This window comes from Macrobrachium nipponense, chromosome 6, assembly GCF_015104395.2.
Source record: "Macrobrachium nipponense isolate FS-2020 chromosome 6, ASM1510439v2, whole genome shotgun sequence".
NCBI classification, from domain to species: Eukaryota; Metazoa; Arthropoda; class Malacostraca; order Decapoda; family Palaemonidae; genus Macrobrachium; species Macrobrachium nipponense.
The window spans coordinates 76,287,485-76,305,658 of NC_061108.1; the positions used below are offsets into that span (position 1 = coordinate 76,287,485).

The 18,174-nt window shown below is 45.8% G+C and overlaps 1 protein-coding gene across 1 annotated transcript in view; it reads right to left on the minus strand.

Annotated features, from left to right (window-relative positions):
- The window catches only part of LOC135216180 (uncharacterized), a 535,405-nt gene that overhangs the window by 272,840 nt on the left and 244,391 nt on the right, over positions 1-18,174 (minus strand). The window contains exon 7 of the mRNA XM_064251313.1: positions 2,102-2,211. Coding sequence (XP_064107383.1) covers positions 2,102-2,211 — 110 coding nt within the window. The remainder of the gene's footprint in view (positions 1-2,101; positions 2,212-18,174) is intronic.

The following is an 18,174-nucleotide window of genomic DNA, read 5'->3' on the forward strand; positions in this document are numbered from 1 at the left end:
AAGACTGTGTTCGCTTCCTCAGGAATTCTCAAAGCCCTAACTTTATGGACTTCATGAAGTTTGCGGCCAAGAGGGATGCAAATATCGATCCACAAAATATCCTTTTCCTGGAATCAGATAAAAGGGATTCAACTTTGAGGCAGTATGATGCTGCAGTTAAAAAGTTGGCATCCTTCCTGAGGGAATCAGACATTGAAATCATGACAATCAATTCGGCTATATCCTTTTTCAGATCCTTATTTGAAAAAGGGTTCGCAGCTAGTACTATTACAACAAACAAGTCAGCCTTGAAGAAGATTTTTCAGTTGGGTTTTAACATAGACTTAACAGACTCTTACTTTTCGTCTATTCCCAAGGCTTGTGCTAGACTTAGGCCTTCAGTAAGGCCTACTTCAGTGTCATGGTTTCTAAATGATGTTCTAAAACTAGCTTCGGATACAGATAATACGACATGTTCATTTATAATGCTCTTAAGAAAAACATTATTTTTATTAAGCTTGGCTTCAGGAGCTAGAATTTCAGAACTGTCGGCGCTATCCAGAGAAGCGAGTCATGTAGAATTTCTTCCTTCAGGAGAAGTTCTGCTTTCTCCGGATCGCAGCTTTTTAGCAAAAAATGAGGATCCTTTGTTGAGGTGGGAACCATGGAAGGTTATACCCCTTCACCAAGATCTTTCTCTTTGTCGCCCAGCGAAATCCCACCTCTTCCCAACCCTTCGCTCAAGATTGATTGCTAACTTCAGGATGGCCACCAGAGGCGCGGCAGTCACCTAAGCGTGGGTTGTAGTAGTAGTAGTTGCTGCCCCGTTCTGTGGGTCGGCTCTCTCCTTGAGGGATATTGTTGTGGGAAATTTCTAATTGACAAGAAGTTCGTGGTAGTGGTCTCACTCGCCCTAGTGTTCATACCGACGCCCTTCTTTTATTTGGGTGAGCGAGTCAGTTATACTGACCTCTTCTTTATTTTGTTTATTCTCTGGTATTTGTTAGATCATTTACCTAAGAAATAATGAACTAAAAGATTATTTCGCTGGACGATACGAACCAATCGCCCAGAAATAGATTTTTCCTACGTCAAAATCCTTTTATTCATCCAATCTTGTGCTAATTCTCTGGTACTATTTCACAAAGCGACACGAACTGAGCCCAGAAAAGGGATTTTGACCAAGGAAAAATCTATTTCTGGGCAAGGGTTCGTGTCACCCAATGAAATCCCCCCCTTGTTTCTCCCACCCTTGCGCCCAAGATTAGCCTCTAACTTCAAGGATGGCCCCGAGAGGCGCTGCGATCGGCGTGGGAGGGTGTGTAGTAGTAGTTGCTGGCGCCGACCGTGTATCAACTCTCTCAGGGAGGGGGATTTTGGCGAGGGAGTATTCTAATTGACAAGAGTTTCGTGGTAGTGGTCTCACTCGCCCTAGTACCATACCGAAACCCTATTTTTATTTTGGATGAGCGAGTCAGTTACTCTGACATCCCCCTATTTTTTTTTTCTCTGGTAATGTTAGTATCATTTACCTAGAAATAATGAACTCAAGGGATTATTTCACTGGGCGACACGAACCCTTGCCCAGAAATAGATTTTTCCTTCGTCAAAATCCCTTTTTTAATGCTTTGGGTGCATTGAAAACTATGTAAACTGTATTCTTATTGCATTTTTCATCAAAAAAAACTTCAAATATTGATTAATTTGCATTTTTGGTGTCATATTTCATCTCCCAGATCACTGTTGTAGGCGTCGTAACCCTGGAAATAATTTCTGATGAATATAATTGAAAAGCGCCTTAACCTCGGAATGTTGTAAGCCGAGACCGTCGTAACCCAGGGACTGCCTGTACTACTCCTGAGAAGCTATCCATACCTTAAGTGTTAAGAACTTTTTCTGCTGATAGAAGGATGTAAGAGTTCAGATGTGGACCCAGCAAGCTGGGTCCTTCTACTTTTTGACAAGTCTGGCAAAAAACCTTACAAAACTAATGGCAATTGTATAGTTATGGGTTTCTATTATATAATAACAAAGGTAAGTTTTTCATGGATTTTACTTGAATATATAAAATTAAAGCAGGAAATAAACTTTCATATCTGGCTGGGGGACATTTTAACAGTACCTGTGACTCACAACACGATGAACACGGACCAAAATAGAACTTTGTCTCACAGATGATCCTCCACATTTTTGTACAGCCTCTGAGACAGTAACTGCTTGAAGATTATCATCCTGTAAAACACAAAAGGTTAATAAATCTGAAACAAAGTTTCTTCCAAAAGATTTCAATTTAATTATGACAACGCTAAGAAAGCAATGGACTTTACAGCATACAAACATTGACTGATGGCATGTGTCATCAGAAAAATTTTATTTCAAGGTCATTAGAGCAAATGATAAAAAAAAAACGTTTTGACATAGGAAAAACCTATTTTTTGGTAGCTGCTGTGAGTCCTCCAAGGAGTTACACTCTCATGGTCCTGAAGGATTAGATTAAAAATAAAAAAATAAAACAGTTCTAGGCCTAAGGCTAAGCTCTGGAACAGAATAGTTCATTCATTGTGATGACAAATAAGTAAACATTGAGCAAAAAACTCTACAAAGTTGCACACTAACACTGGAACACATGCATACAATAAATACATTTACTCATGTATCAATACATACCACATAAAAAAAATAAAATCAGATTAAGTTAAGTGGCATTAACTTTTTTTATTCATAAATTATTTAGGGCTTTTCATATTTTCATCATTAATTAAATCTATATTTTATCCATTAAATTACATCTCTTCATAAATATGAACATTGACAAAATTTCCTTCCGTGATTTATTACCACAAGTTGACAACCGTTGCGGTCATACTTTGGACACTCATACAACATATCTCTGATCTTATTCTCACCTTGCATTCTGAGCACTCGGGAGCCAGGGTATATTGGCTGCTCATTGAGTATCCATGTGTCAGATGAGTATGGCCTATGCTTAGTGCATGTCTCTCTCTCTCATATGATGAACTCCATTTTTTAATATTAGGTTTTATTTGTTTCAATTTATTATTTTCAGGTTCTTCATTTCATGTATATTGCCATTTATTTACGATACCCATCTTCATTTGTTACATAAGCAGTAACTGGGATATTCACATTTGATCTTATCATGTGGGTTGCTTCTTTGGCTACTTTATTTCCTTTGATTTCCTTCATTTCCTTTGATCCCTATGTGGACAGGGATCCAACATTTCTACATTTTTCCCATTATTGTATAACTTATGGAGAAATAATTTCCTTTGTTGTACAATATTATTTTTTTTATTTGTAACTCTGGATAGCTTTTACAGCACTTCCCAGGTCACTAAAAATCACAAAATTATTGAATTATGTTTCTTTAATTATTTTTACAGTTGATGCAATTGCACACAACTCTGCTGTGAATATTGATACATTACTAGGTAGAGAGAACTGATTAGTTTTGTTTTGAGACATTGCAGCATACCCCACACTGTGTTCTGATTTAGATCCATCTGTATATATTGCGTAATCTGGACCTTTTCGGCTTATATGTTCTATGTTTATGGTGTTCTGGTGTACAGTGTTCCCCGGTTTTATGTGTCTCACATTTCCACAGTCCACTTTGTTTTGGATTTTTGTGGAACACTTTCACTTTTCCATAGGGAACTTTCACTAAAATTATTACTAATAATTTGCTTTTTCTTTGTAGAGCAACATTATTGAGTCACTAATTATACTGTATTTTTTGTGTGTATGTGAAGAAATACATACTGATTTTTATGCCAAAAGCCTTAGAAGGAGCAGGGTGCTTTTTAGGGGCCATTTTTGGCGTGATTCACATGGATATTTGCTGATATGTCAAACACAGCTTCATGATTATGTTCGCATACGTATATCAGTAACTTTCTATGCAGTGAGGCAGATGAAGAAGAGATGCATGATATCCACAATTCCATCTTCGCAAGATGGGATGCGGGTTTCAACCAACCAACGCCAAGTGTGCAGCCAATGAGTGACAAGGAAAATGAATGCTGCTCCTGGATTGGCTGCTCTGCAGACAACAGCCAATAGCATGTCAAGTATCATTTCTTCTGAGTACTGTTCTAAGAAGGCTTCATGGCATCATAAGAGTTGTTTATCTGAGGACAGTTGGCTTGGGTGAAGTATTTCTTAAGAAAACCCAATTATACTATTGACATTTTTGTGTGTTTACCTTAACTTATTACAGAACTGCAATGTTTGAAAATTATTAAATCTCTTTTCATCATAAAAATTGTATTTAGTCACGAAAATATACTTAGTATGTATGCATGAAAATACTGCGTACCAGAGATAAAAACATATGTACCCTGCTATTCTCGTTGTCTTACGTATTTTAAATATGATCCGCATATTTCTGGGTTCGACCTGTGTCTGCCGGTGAAAAATCCCTGTAGCTCATTTTTCAAGTATAAATATAACCTAAATATACCAGAGAAAAAGCTAGCATGGTATGCTGAAGTTACTACCCTCAGCGCGAGCACCCCAAGGGGCGTCGGTATAAGTAAAGGGCAGAAGTGGAAGTCACTATTCACAGGCCCTCTGCCACTTAGAAGATTCCTCCTCCAAAACCCCTCCACGGTGGGAGCCGTTACAAGCATCACCCACCTTACCTTCCTCTCACTACTACTACTAATACACACGCGCATCTCCCATTCCTGTATTAGCGACTGTGTGCAATCCACGCTTTTCGGACTGCTCCCAGGATTCAAGCTCTCTTCACAATGTCGACTGCAGAACTTCCCACCACACCTAAGTTGAGTACTCCAATTTACGTGTTTGTAACTTTTATGGTTGAGATGCTTTCCACAGTCGCCTTCGGCCCCTCAGAAAAAGTATTGTGGGCGCCGTCGGCTGGACTGCCATTTTGGGAGCATCATCAAAGCGTGAATTAATTTCACACACTAACTCCACAGAAATTTTTTCATTATATGTTAGGCATTACATGCTTTTATGAAGATTGATTTATAATCATCAATGTCATATGTGTATTACGTACTTGCTTTATCTGAAGTAAGATAGGGAGTAGGCATAACTCGTTCGCGACTTTCGTTGGGGTACAAGAGTAGTAGTTTAAATTTACACTAATAAAAACTACCCTCCCCCCCGCCGGCTCAAGGGAGGTTTACGCCGGTCTCTACATAATTTTATAGTGATGCACAAGGTAATTATTAGGCCACTCGTAGCCTATCATGATCGTGAGAGAGAGAAGGGAGCCCTATCCCTCTCTCTCTCTCCCTCTTGTAGTGAAGATTACGTATGATTAGTGTTGACACGATCTTAGATAAGTCTTGATTTATGTACGTTGATGATTTTCATTTTACTAAGAGGTTGGATGAGTTGCCTTCCCCCCCCCTCCCCCAGCTCAACCTAGCCTAGGCTAGGCCTAGGAAGGTAGGCTAGGTGTCCCTTCCCTAGTACCCTTACACGCACCCTACTCCCCCCTGTTTGTGCTATGATGCTAGCAGGAAGGATGTCAAAATAGAGAACTTCTCTATCATTGTGATGTTGGATCTGCCTCCCTGCCGGTCTAAATCGAAGGAATTCGGTTTAGTAGGTTTGGTTGAGGACCACCCGCCCTGCCGGTCTAGATTGAAATTTTCGATTTAGTAGGTTTGGTCGAGGACCACCGTCCACCTCAGTCTGGCAGGGGAGATCAGTTGGCCTACCCTGTCCAGTTCTGTTGTGATCTCGGAAACTTAAAATGGATCCATACGGGGTACTCTCCCTTTTTACCTATTTTCCTTGCAACTCTTCCATTATACCTCTCTATGAATATATTGTATTGTAGTATTTATATTGTTTATGTGTTATTGTAAATACCGGTCTGGTACGCCTTGGCCTAACCCGGCATAGCCTCCCGATCGAGAGTGACCACCAACCAACCGCGACGGGCCATGAGCCAGTCGGCCTGCTCCCTATAAGGAGTAGGCTACATAGCCTTGGTAAAAGTCTATTTCTGGGCTCAGTTCGTGTCGCTGCGTGAAATAATCCTTAAGTTCATTATTTCTAAGGTAAATGAGCTAACAAATACCAGAGAAAAATAAATTCAAGAAGATGTCAGTATAACTGACTTGCTCACCCAAAATAAAAGAAGGGTGTCGGTATGGTATCTGGGGTGAGTGAGACCACTACCACGAACTTCTTGCCATTTAAAATTCTCCTACACCAAAATCCCCCATCTGAGAGAGCCGACCCACAGGCCGAGGCGGCAACTACTACTACTACGCCCCACGCCACGCCGACCGCCGCGCCTCTGGTGGCCATCCTTTCAGTTAGCCGACTAGGAGTGACACGTGATTTTCTTTGGTCTGTGTTTTGTGTGATTTCCTGAGGATTTACCCTTATCATGGAACGTTCAGCTATCACAGCAGCTAAGTTAAGTACCCTGAAAAGGTTTGGATTTAGTTTTTCAGCCAGGAGCCGGTATTTACCGTTTTTTAGGTACTAATTAAGGCCTCCTGGACTGGCGCATGGCGGCCATGGCTCGCCTCGTGTTTCGTTAGGTTTCTCGGTCTCCCATACCTTGGAACCTTCCATTCCTTAACCTTTAAGGATTTTGATCACGTGCTACTCTAGTCTTTTAATTATGTGACATTATATTTACATATTTACATATTTACATCGTATTGGGGATTCGTAGCCTACCCCTAGGTTTTGTTCATGCATGTATGTTTCTTTATCTAGTTTGTAGGCAATTGAGTGATTTTCCTCTTATTGTCCTGACCCTAGCCATTGCTCTTCATCGGCTAAGGCTAGCTCTGAGTGGTAGGCTGTCTTCTTCGGATCCAGCCGTTCCCTCCTGGACTCTTCTTTTTCTCTCACTCGTGTTTTTTCCCCCTCTTTCTTATTTCGATGTAAATGTTTATTTATTCATTGTTGTTGGGTTAGCGTTAGGGCGTCCAGTTCCTTGTTCAAGGGTCATTGGTTATGCGTGGTCCTGCCCCATAGGATCACGTGTACCGCTTTTTTAGCAGTTTTGTTGCATCATTTCTTATACAGTTTTGTTGCTCTCATTTGACCCTTGTGTACACGTGTCACGACACGGTCGGTTGTGTTGCCTTTCATGTTGTGGTCCACTTTCGATCGCGTGTACCCTGGACGCCCTTCCCCAGTCTTCCCCCCCTTCTTCTCTTGCCCATAGGGTAGAAGGGAGGGATCTGTCCTAGCTCGCTCCCTGCCTCTGGCTTCACCCGGGCATTGCTCCCCCTCTCTCCCACGCATAGGGAGTAGGGGAGTTGGGCAGTCTGTTAGACTGGGGGACCATTCATCTCCCTCGTGCTCAGGGTGAACTCCGGCGTGGTCGGGGTTGGGGGTTGGCCACCCCCTCTCCGGTTGCTCCGGTGTTCTCCGGAGTACCTTGGGTCTGATTTCTCTCCCTCCTTGTTATTTTGCCTCCTCGCTTCGGATGGTGAGCTGGCTCCGGTGTACCTTCCGTTGTAGGAGGGTGGCGGGCTCCGCCGCCCACCGGAGTGGAAGTGATTTCAGTAGGTCTTATAGCTTTCCTATCTGTTGTTCCTACCTTTGTTTTCCGGTGATTGCTCTTACTAGGGCACTCTTCCGGTCAATGGAGGGAGGAGTATTTTCATACACCGGAGCTACAACTCCAAATTTAAATATAATTTGTAGTGTATAACTTTTCTAGTTTAAGTTCTAGCTTAAGCTTACGGCATCCTCCCCTGTTCTCCGGTGTGAATTTTTCTCTTGAGAAATTATAAGTTATATACTTATGGTTTGGGGAACTTTCACTCCTCCGGTGTACACCGGAGTCCCTCTTAATAGTTTAAATCACACCTTAGTCCATAAGGAATTCAGGGGGGGATTATGCCTATATTTATATATACTCCGGCATGTAACGGAGCATTAGAGTAGCCCTGTGAGTGTAATTCAGATACTCATGTATCTTTCCACTTACAGGCTACCAACTGCCAAGAGCCCGGCTGTAATGCCGTGCTTCAAGACCCCTGCGGGCATGAGGTCTGTCGGACTCATGCCCCCTGTGCTACCCCCCACGGAGACTACCTGGTTTGGTTCCATGAGGCTTGCTCGATATGTTACAAGCTGGTGAACCAGTTTTTGGACGGAGTAAGTGCATATGGGTATCAAGTTTCCTACATGACATATAGGCTTTGATATATATACTTAGTCTTAAGCTTTCTGTTATAGTCTAGTCGGTAAGGAATACCTTTAGACTTTCTATGTGGACTGCAATGACCCTCTCTTTCAGGCTGCCGCAGTGAAAGAAGTGGCGTTGGCAACCCTGAAAGCCTGGGTTGGCGGCTTTGGGAAAAACGCCGCCAAAGGACAGCCCTACATCCTTGAGAAGAAGATGGCTGTCCTGATTTTTCCAGGAGGGAAGTCGACGGGGTACGTAGACCCCGCCGCGGCAGCTCCGACGATAGCGGCAATCCAGGAGCAGGTGGAGCAAGCCTTTACAGAAGGTTCCACCAGGACATCGTGGCGGAAGTGGCAACGTTGGATATCAACATAGAGCCAATGACGGTAGGAGTAGATGATTTGCTAGTTGAGGTAGGTTCGTTGGGCACCCAAGGGCTCCCTTTGGGTGCTTCTGGATCTTCGTCTCCTGTTCCTTCTACTTCTTTCCAGGGCTTTACGGGTTCTGAGATCCCGCATAGTGCCTCTGCTGCTTCTGTGATCCCGAAATTAAAGGGACACAGAGAGCAGAAGACCCTGAAGAAGACGTCAACTAAAAAGACGTCATCGTCTTCTTCATCTCGTAAGTCTCCGGCTTCTCACCCCGGAGCAGAGAAAGTGAAGGCCTCTTCTTCCTCTGCTTCACTCCCAAGAGGGTCTAGGAGCAAAATCTCCAGGGAAAGGTCCCGTACTCCCGCCGGGTCTGTGACTTCTCCCGCTACCGCCAGAACCCCTTCGGTGGCCTCGGCAGGGGTAATGGCGGCTAGTGCTTTTGATCCTGCTGCATTTTCCGCAGGTATGATGCAGCAGGTAGGGGACTTGGTAGGTTCTCTTAGCACAAAGGTGGAACAGATGTTTGCCCAACTATCTGATAGGATGTCCACCCAAGAGAACCTTCTAACAGGCTTAAATCAAGTCCCACAGGCTGATTCTCCGGTAGTAGGTGCCGGTGCCGGCCTTGCCCAACTCCCGGCATACGAAACTCTTCCTGCTTTCTCCATGAGCAATCCTTGGAGGATAGCAGCTTATGCTCCCTTCAAGGATGGGCTGTTTTCCATCCCGGAATGCGGAACTCGAAGGATTGAAGACTTCGAGTTCCACCCTGCAGACTTACAGCCTCCTTTCATGGGGTATGCCAGGCTGACGGAGACGGCGCTGAATAGGGAGGACAAGATCCCAAAGGAGACGGTCCTGTATAGCCGGGACCATGCTCAAAGAGAGTGGCTTCACTGCTTGGAGGACTGGGATTGTATCAATACCAGGCTCCAAGCATTTAAAAGTCCCTTTACAATCTTCACCACAGAGGAGGAGGCACCACTCCCCTTCCTGAGGAAGATAGCAGAAGCCACTAAACAGGCAGGTATGAAGGGTGAACCATTGCCACAACTCAGGGAAGCAGACCCCACGTCTCCTCTTCTCCCTTCGTTTGGTGATCTTTGGGAGAACCTTCCGGCCACTTTCATCGTAGGTAAATTTAAGCCGGACTGCGCCATGGACCAGTTTGGTGAAAAATTACCAAGGCTACCAGACAACCTCATCCAGGCGGAGTTTGAGGCAAGGTCTAGGCTGGGAAGGACCCTGAACACCATGGTCATGACCGAAGTGGCCGCCCTGACTTACGGATCAGAACCGCTCTTCAAGCTTTTGGCAAAGTCACAAACTCATACAGTCCAAGCAGACTTGTATGAGTATGTCGTGGCAAGGATTAATTGCCGGAAACACGTCCTCCAGGAAGCAACTATTCGGCATGAGCCAAATAAGTTGCTTTCATCTAACATCTGGGGGGCGGACCTCTTCCCGGAGTCGGCAGTTAAAGAGGTCCAGAAAGAAGCGACGAGACTTAACCAGAGTCTCAGAGATCGTTGGGGCCTCTCAGGGAAGAAACTGAAGAAGACTAAGCGGTTCCAACCGTACCAGAGCAGCAGCACTTAGTCCAAGCGGTCCCGGTCACCCAGACAGGGCAGCCCACTACAGCGAAAGGACAAAACCAGCCGATCCTTTTGCTTTCTCCTCAACCTCAGCCCTCTACCTCTTCCGTGGTTTCCCCGGCGTTCAACCCCGTGTTTGAAGGCCAGACTTTCCAAACCTTCAACCGGTTTGCTAGGGGAAGCAGGGCCAGAGGCAACTTTTGCCAAAGAGGCGCAGGAAGGACCATCAACAGAGGGAAGCACTTCCGTGACAGGCGAGGAGCTCCCCCCACACAACAGCAGTGAGATCTCCAAGGTAGGAGGGAGGCTGTTCCTCTTCCGGCACAAGTGGGGGTTCAGCAAATGGGCGCAGAGTATTGTGTCAAAGGGTCTGAGTTGGAGTTGGATCGAAGGTCCCCCTCCATCCAGGCCATTCCTTCAACTTCCATCGGAGGAATTGACAGATTATGCAGAGGAACTCCTTCAGAAAGGAGTAATTTCGAGAGTCAAGCATTTAAAGTTTCAAGGTCGCTTGTTCAGCGTGCCAAAGAAAGGCTCACTAAAAAGAAGAATAATCTTAGACTTGTCCCAGCTAAACTTGTTCATTCGCTGCGACAAGTTCAAAATGCTGACCATCTCGCAGGTACGGACCTTACTTCCCTGTGGGGCCGTCACCACCTCTATCGATCTTACAGACGCATACTATCATATCCCAATTGCGAGATACTTTCGCCCTTACCTAGGCTTCAAGCTAGGAGACCAGGCATTCTCTTTCAAGGTGATGCCCTTCGGACTGAATGTAGCCCCCAGGGTATTCACGAAATTGGCGGAAGTAGTTGTCCAACAACTAAGGTCGCAAGGGATAATGGTAGTAGCGTACCTCGACGATTGGCTGATCTGGGAATGCCTCAAAGCCACAAAAAAGGTGATTCAGTTCCTGGAATACCTAGGGTTCCAGATAAACAGGACAAAGTCCAGGCTCACTCCGGAGTCTCAGTTCCAATGGCTAGGCATTCAATGGGACCTATCCTCCCACAATCTGTCAATTCCGGTGCCCAAAAGGAAGGAAATAGCCAAGTCAGTGAAGCAATTCCTAAAGTACTAACATGCATCAAGGAGAAACCAGGAAAGAATCTTAGGTTCCCTCCAGTTTGCTTCAGTGACGGACGTCTTACTGAAAGCAAAACTGAAAGACATAAACCGGATTTGGCGCTCAAGAGCAAATGTCAAATCTCGGGACAAGTTGTCAGTAATCCCGCAAATCCTTCGCAATCGTCTGCGTCTATGGGCACAGACGAAAGGCCTGTCCAAGTCAGTTCCTCTTCAATACCCTCCTCCGGCGTTGACCATCCACACAGACGCTTCACTAAGCGGCTGGGGAGGGTACTCCCAGTTCAGAAAAGTTCAAGGTACTTGGTCTCTGCAGTTCCGCCAGCTCCACATAAATGTATTGGAAGCTATGGCAGTATTTCTGACTCTGAAGAGACTTCTCCCACCAAGGGATATGCACGTAAAACTAGTATTGGACAGCGCAGTAGTAGTATACTGCATCAACAGGGGAGGATCCAAATCAAGGCACGTGAACCATGTCATGGTAGCCATTTTTTCTCTAGCGGACAAGTACAAATGGCATCTATCCTCCACCCACCTGGTGGGGGTAAGGAATGTGATAGCAGACGCTCTGTCCCGGTCAGTTCCTCTAGAATCAGAAGGGTCCCTAGACAACAGATCGTTCCAGTGGATACGCTGGAGTGTTCCAGGTCTCCAAGTAGATCTTTTCGCCTCCCAAGCGAACCACAAGCTCCCTTGCTATGTGGCCCCCAACCTGGAGCCTCTGGCATATGCCACAGACGAACTGTCCTTAGACTGGAACCAATGGAAGAAGATTTACATCTTTCCTCCAGTGAATCTTCTCTTGAAAGTCCTGAACAAACTCAGGACTTTCAAGGGGCAAGTGGCCCTAGTAGCCCCGGACTGGCCGAAGAGCAACTGGTATCCCTGCTTCTGGAATTGGGTCTTCGCCCTCAACGGATCCCCAATCCCAGACTATCTCAGTCAGTACAAATGAGGACTGTGTTCGCTTCCTCAGGAATTCTCAAAGCCCTAACTTTATGGACTTCATGAAGTTTGCGGCTAGAAAAGATGCAGACATAGATCCCCAGAATATCCTTTTCCTAGAATCAGACAAAAGGGAATCAACCTTAAGGCAGTATGACGCTGCGGTCAAAAAGTTAGCATCTTTCCTGAAGGAAACAAACACCACAACCATCACAATCAACTCAGCTATATCCTTTTTCAGGTCATTGTTCGAAAAAGGATTAGCAGCTAGCACTGTTACTACTAAGAAATCAGCCTTAAAGAAAATCTTTCAGCTAGGTTTTAAAATAGACTTAACAGACTCTTACTTTACGTCTATTCCCAAAGCTTGTGCAAGACTTAGACCTTCAGTACGGCCTACTTCAGTATCATGGTTCCTAAATGATGTCCTCAAACTGGCTTCGGACACTGACAACTCCACATGTACTTTCATAATGCTTTTAAGAAAAACGCTATTTTTGCTAAGTCTGGCCTCAGGAGCCAGGATCTCAGAACTGTCGGCTTTATCCAGAGATCCAGGGCATATAGAATTCCTCCCCTCAGGAGAAGTTTTACTCTCCCCGGATCGCAGATTCTTAGCTAAAAATGACCCTTCTCTTTGTCCAGTGATGACCTTGCGAGCATTTCTGTCTAGGACATCTTCTTCCTCTTCGGGTCCCCTCTTTATGAGAGAGAAAGGTGCCACTCTCTCAGTTAAGGGTATTAGACAACAGATCCTCTACTTTATTAAACAAGCAAACCCTGAGTCATTCCCTAAAGCCCATGATGTCAGGGCTGTAGCCACCTCCATTAATTATTTTCAACACATGAATTTTGATGATTTGAAAAAATATACTGGATGGAAATCGCCGACAGTTTTTAAGCGTCACTATTTAAAGTCCTTAGAATCTTTAAAGTTTCCAGCAGTGGCAGCAGGGAACATAGTTTCCCCTGACATTGCACAGTAGTCGTAGTTGAAGATCCAGATCTCCTTTCTACCTGCCTCAACTAGCATTTCACCTAACCTGCCGTTATGCTCTATAATATAGCCTTTTTAGCCTTAGCTGCTTATCATTATGGCTTGGTGGTGTGTCCCTTATTTTTTTGCTAGGGGCACCCACACCAGTTTGTAATTGTAAACATTCTTTAGTGTGGATCCCTTATTTTAATGCTAGGGTACCACACTTACTTTAGATATGTATCTTGTAAGATTTACTTTGCTGTGAGTAATTGTATTTGTATATTCTAATTCACAATTAGAGAATAAGTTCAATATTATTAATATTGTAAGTTTAATTTTATGTTATAGTTAAGTCCACTTCATTTTTCATGTTCCTTAATGTATATATCTTATTCTCCAATTATATTAGTATGTTTTTATTTTCTAGTTTCATTGAGATCCCTTTCTTATTTCAATCTTGTGCTATTTCTCTGGTACTATTTCACGCAGCGACACGAACTGAGCCCAGAAAAAGGATTTTGACGTAGGAAAAATCTATTTCTGGGCGATGGGTTCGTGTCGCCCAGTGAAATCCCCCCCTAGCCCCAGCCCTGTCGCCCAAGATTGCCTTCTAACTTCAGGATGGCCACCAGAGGCGCGGCGGTCGGCGTAGCGTGGGGCGTAGTAGTAGTAGTTGCCGCCTCGGCCTGTGGGTCGGCTCTCTCAGATGGGGGATTTTGGTGTAGGAGAATTTTAAATGGCAGAAGTTCGTGGTAGTGGTCTCACTCGCCCCAGATACCATACCGACACCCTTCTTTTATTTTGGGTGAGCGAGTCAGTTATACTGACATCTTCTTGAATTTATTTTTCTCTGGTATTTGTTAGCTCATTTACCTTAGAAATAATGAACTTAAGGATTATTTCACTGGGCGACACGAACCCATCGCCCAGAAATAGATTTTTCCTACGTCAAAATCCTTTCTCTGATTGGGTGGGTGGTCAGGCAATCATGACTGGCCACATATACCACACCCCCCCCCACTAGTGGGTGTGGGGAGGGGATGGCTATTGGTATTAATCAGAAATGTTAACCCCTTATGTCTCCGAGTAAATGGCTCCGCCGACTTACAGCGGGCTAGTACCGCACCAGTTGGCGGACGTAGCTCAGGATTGTACGTTATATAGCTCCATCACTCGGTGTTTCGTTCTCCTTCCCCCCCTTTTCCCGGTATGGATTCAGGCTGGGAGTTACACTCCCTCTAATTTAGTGCGTGCAGGTTCAGAGAAAATTTCCTTCCTGATCCGCCGCTCTAACCCTTTTCCTCTGGCACCATAGGGGACATTAGGAGACAATTCATTTAGTAGACGGAGCCTCAGTGACTATTCTATATAGCGCCGGACTCATAACGTACTGATCGAGTGTGACTCACCCTCACACTTGTTGACGGAGCATTACAGGGAGGGTGTTGCCGAAGCTCTGATTTCGCCCTTACTCTCTGGTTCGGTGGGGAAAGTAAGGTAGATTAGTGTTCAGCTACGGTAGCACGTAGCCTTCTGACTCAGCCGTACGCAGCAGAGAAAGGGGAAAAAAATTTTCCCCCTCTCCGGCAACGACGGACCTCGGATCCCACATAACGGACCGGTATCTACCCTCTGAGGACGGAATCGAGATTAGGCAATTACACCCAAAGTAATTACTTTATTCATTGTAGTTATTTGAAAATACTTAGCGAATAAATCTTGACCCATCTAAGCTAAGGTGCATGCTCTCTTCAGAGTTGTCTACGTTGCCGAAGTTCGGTGCTCATAAATAAATTCCATTTACAGATGGTTCGTTGTCAGGCAGATGGGTGCCCCGCCTCTCTGGGCAAGCCGTACGGCCACGTAGTATGCCGTTCACATGCAAACTGTGCCGTGCAGTTAGAAAATTATATGGTTTGGCACCCCGATGCATGCACGGTGTGCTATGAGATGGTGTCAACCATGGTTGATGAGCAGGTAAGTATGCATCACTAAGATAAAAGTCCTGTTATAATGATTTGATAAGCTGTTATACAGACTCTATTTCCAGGTAGAATATTAATTAGGTTCCTCCCTGACCGGCTGATCAAGGCGCTTGGCATGAGGCGAGGGTAGCCCTCAGGAAATGGGTTGCGGGGTTCAGTAAGAATGCCCCGAAGGAACAACCCTACGTGCTAGATGCCGGACTATGCTCCCTTATCTTCCAAGAAGCCACAGCCACCACGGCGGTTCCGGCGGACGTGGCCAATTCCCTTATTGAAGCTATCCGGATGGCAACCATGCCGGTCCCCGACGACCAGGAGGACTTGATGGAGGAAGTTGCGGCCATTAACATCAATACGGAGCCCATGGTCACGGAGGAACAGGTAGGTGGGGAGGTAAGTGAAGCGAGTCTAATCTTAAGTCCTACTCCTTCTTCTTCCTCTTCCTTCCTGGGCTTCTCCAGGCCCACCCCTCCTAGTGTAGGAGCACTTTCCGTTGCTCCTAAAGTTAAAACTCTAAAGACAAAAACCCTGAGAAAGGGTACTAAACCAGCTCCGCCAGCAGCGACGGAGTTGTCTTCGGCCCCACAGCCGTTGACTTCTTCTGCACAGTCGCCTACTGCCAGAAACCCTTCCCCTACTATGGGGATGGGTTTAAAGACCACCGATCCTAAGGCAGCGGAGTCTGGAGTTGACCTAGAGGTCTTTACTAGCCTTCTATTGTCGAAGGATAGTGGAGTGATTGACCAGAGGCTTGAGGCGATACGACTCGCCTCAGTCCCAGATACCTCCGGCCAGGCATTTACGTCTCTGACCAAGAGGATCAAGCCTCTAGAGGATATGCTTACCGGACTTCTCCACTCCGGGACCCCGGCGCTATCCATGATGGTGCCGGATGCATCCAAGCTTCCTCCCTTTGACAAAGAAAACCCATGGCAGTTAGCGCTGCATGCCCCGTTCTTGGATGGGAAGCTAACGATTGAAGGGTGCGGAACCCACCCAATCGAGGATTTTGAACTATTTCCTCCAGGCCTCCAGTTTCCATTCCCCAGATTCGTAAGACTAGCAAAACAAGCGCTAGTCAGGGTGGATAAAGTCCTGAGGGAGACAGTGATCTTCCCAAGGAAACAAGCCCAAGCTACTTGGGTCCGCACCCACTCCGAATGGGGTTGCGTTTACACAAAGTTAACGCCGCACAAGGGCAGTTTCACGATGTTTGTGACCCCGGACGGAATTCCATTGCCATGCACATCTAAGGTGGCGGAATTGACGCTGCAAGCTGCAGCGGAGGAGAAACCTCTACCAGCGCTGAGAGAGACAGAGGCTACCTCCCTTCTCTTGCCCACCGGATTGGACTTTTGGAAGGACACACCGGTTACGTTTACTATAGGTAAACTTGACCCGGACTGCGCTTCCAACCTGTTCTCAGAAAAGCTGCCCAGGATTCCGGACCACTTAGTGAAAACGGAATTCGAGGCAAGGACCAGGCTGGCAAGATCTATCAACTCCGTCACTGCGGCGGAGTTGGTAGCACCCACGTACATTGAAGAACAAGTATTCAGGGTCCTGACAAAAGCACTCTTGCAGACGTTCCAGTCGAACCTATACGACTTTGCAGTGGCGAGACGAGCTTGCAGGAAGCATGTCCTAGCGGGTGCCTCTATAAAACATGAGCCTAATAAGCTCATTAAGTCATCAATTTGGGGAGAGAACCTTTTCCCGAAAGAGGAAGTTAACAACATCCTCCAAGAGGCATCCAGAGCCAACCAGAGCCTTCGGGTTCGTTGGGGTCTCCCCTTCAAATGACAGTTTGAGGAGTCTGGACACCAAGGCAGAACCAAGAAAAAGGCTAGGAGGTACAATCCTTAACAAGGCTCTCGTCCACAGGCAATAATGCAAGCAGTGCCAGTGGCCCAGGTCGGCAAACCGTCAACTTCTAAGGTGCACCCTCAACAACAGTTTGTCCTAGTGCAAACTCCTTCGGCCCAACAGCCATCTACCTCTTCAGCCATAGTGACCTCCCCAGCCTTCAATCCTACCTATGAAGCGCGAGACCTCTTTCGCTCCTATAGTAGACATGCCGGAAGTAGCCGGGCCAGAGGTGGTCCCCAGCTACGAGGCGGATCAAGAGGTAGGGGCTTTCGCAGAGGTAGAGGCTCCAGACCTGCATCCAACCAGTGAGAGTCCGCAGGTAGGAGGGAGGTTGTATCTTCGAAAGGCCTGGGGTGGAAATGGGAGAAAGGGCCTCCTCCACCAATCAGTTTTTACCAAAAGCCTACGGCAGACCTTATGGACTATACCAAAGATCTCCTCCAGAAAAAGGCCATAGAGAAGGTGGGGCGCCTAAAATTTCAAGGACGTCTGTTCAGTGTCCCCAAGAAGGACTCAGGCAAAAGATGAGTGATTCTGGACTTGTCCCGTCTCAACTCATACATTCACTGCGACAAGTTCCGCATGCTGACCATCTCGCACGTACAGACCTTACTTCCCCGTGGGGCCGTCACCACCTCTATCGATCTTACAGATGCTTACTATCATGTTCCAATAGCAAGGAACTTCTCTCCATACCTAGGCTTCAAACTAGGAAAACAGGCTTACTCATTCAGAGTCATGCTGTTCGGGCTCAACATTGCGCCCAGAATATTTACCAAACTAGGAGAGACGATAGTTTAAGAACTAAGAACGAGAGGCGTTTTGTTAGTAGCCTATCTAGACGACTGGCTCATTTGGGCAGCCAACGTCGAAGAATGCCGCAAATCAACATCCAAGGTGATGGAATTCCTGGAATTCCTGGGGTTCCAGATAAACAGGGAGAAATCCAGGCTCATCCCGGCTTCTCGTTTCCAGTGGCTAGGAATCCAATGGGACCTGAACAAGCACGAGCTATCTCCCCCACCCAAGAAGGCCAAAGAAATAGCAAAGGCTACAAAACAGTTTCTGAAAAACAAGAAAGCCTCTCGGTGGGCCCAAGAAAGGATTCTAGGTTCGCTGCAGTTTGCGTCAGAGACGGACATCCTGTTAAAGGCCAGATTGAAGGATATCAATCGAGTCTGGTGAACAAGAG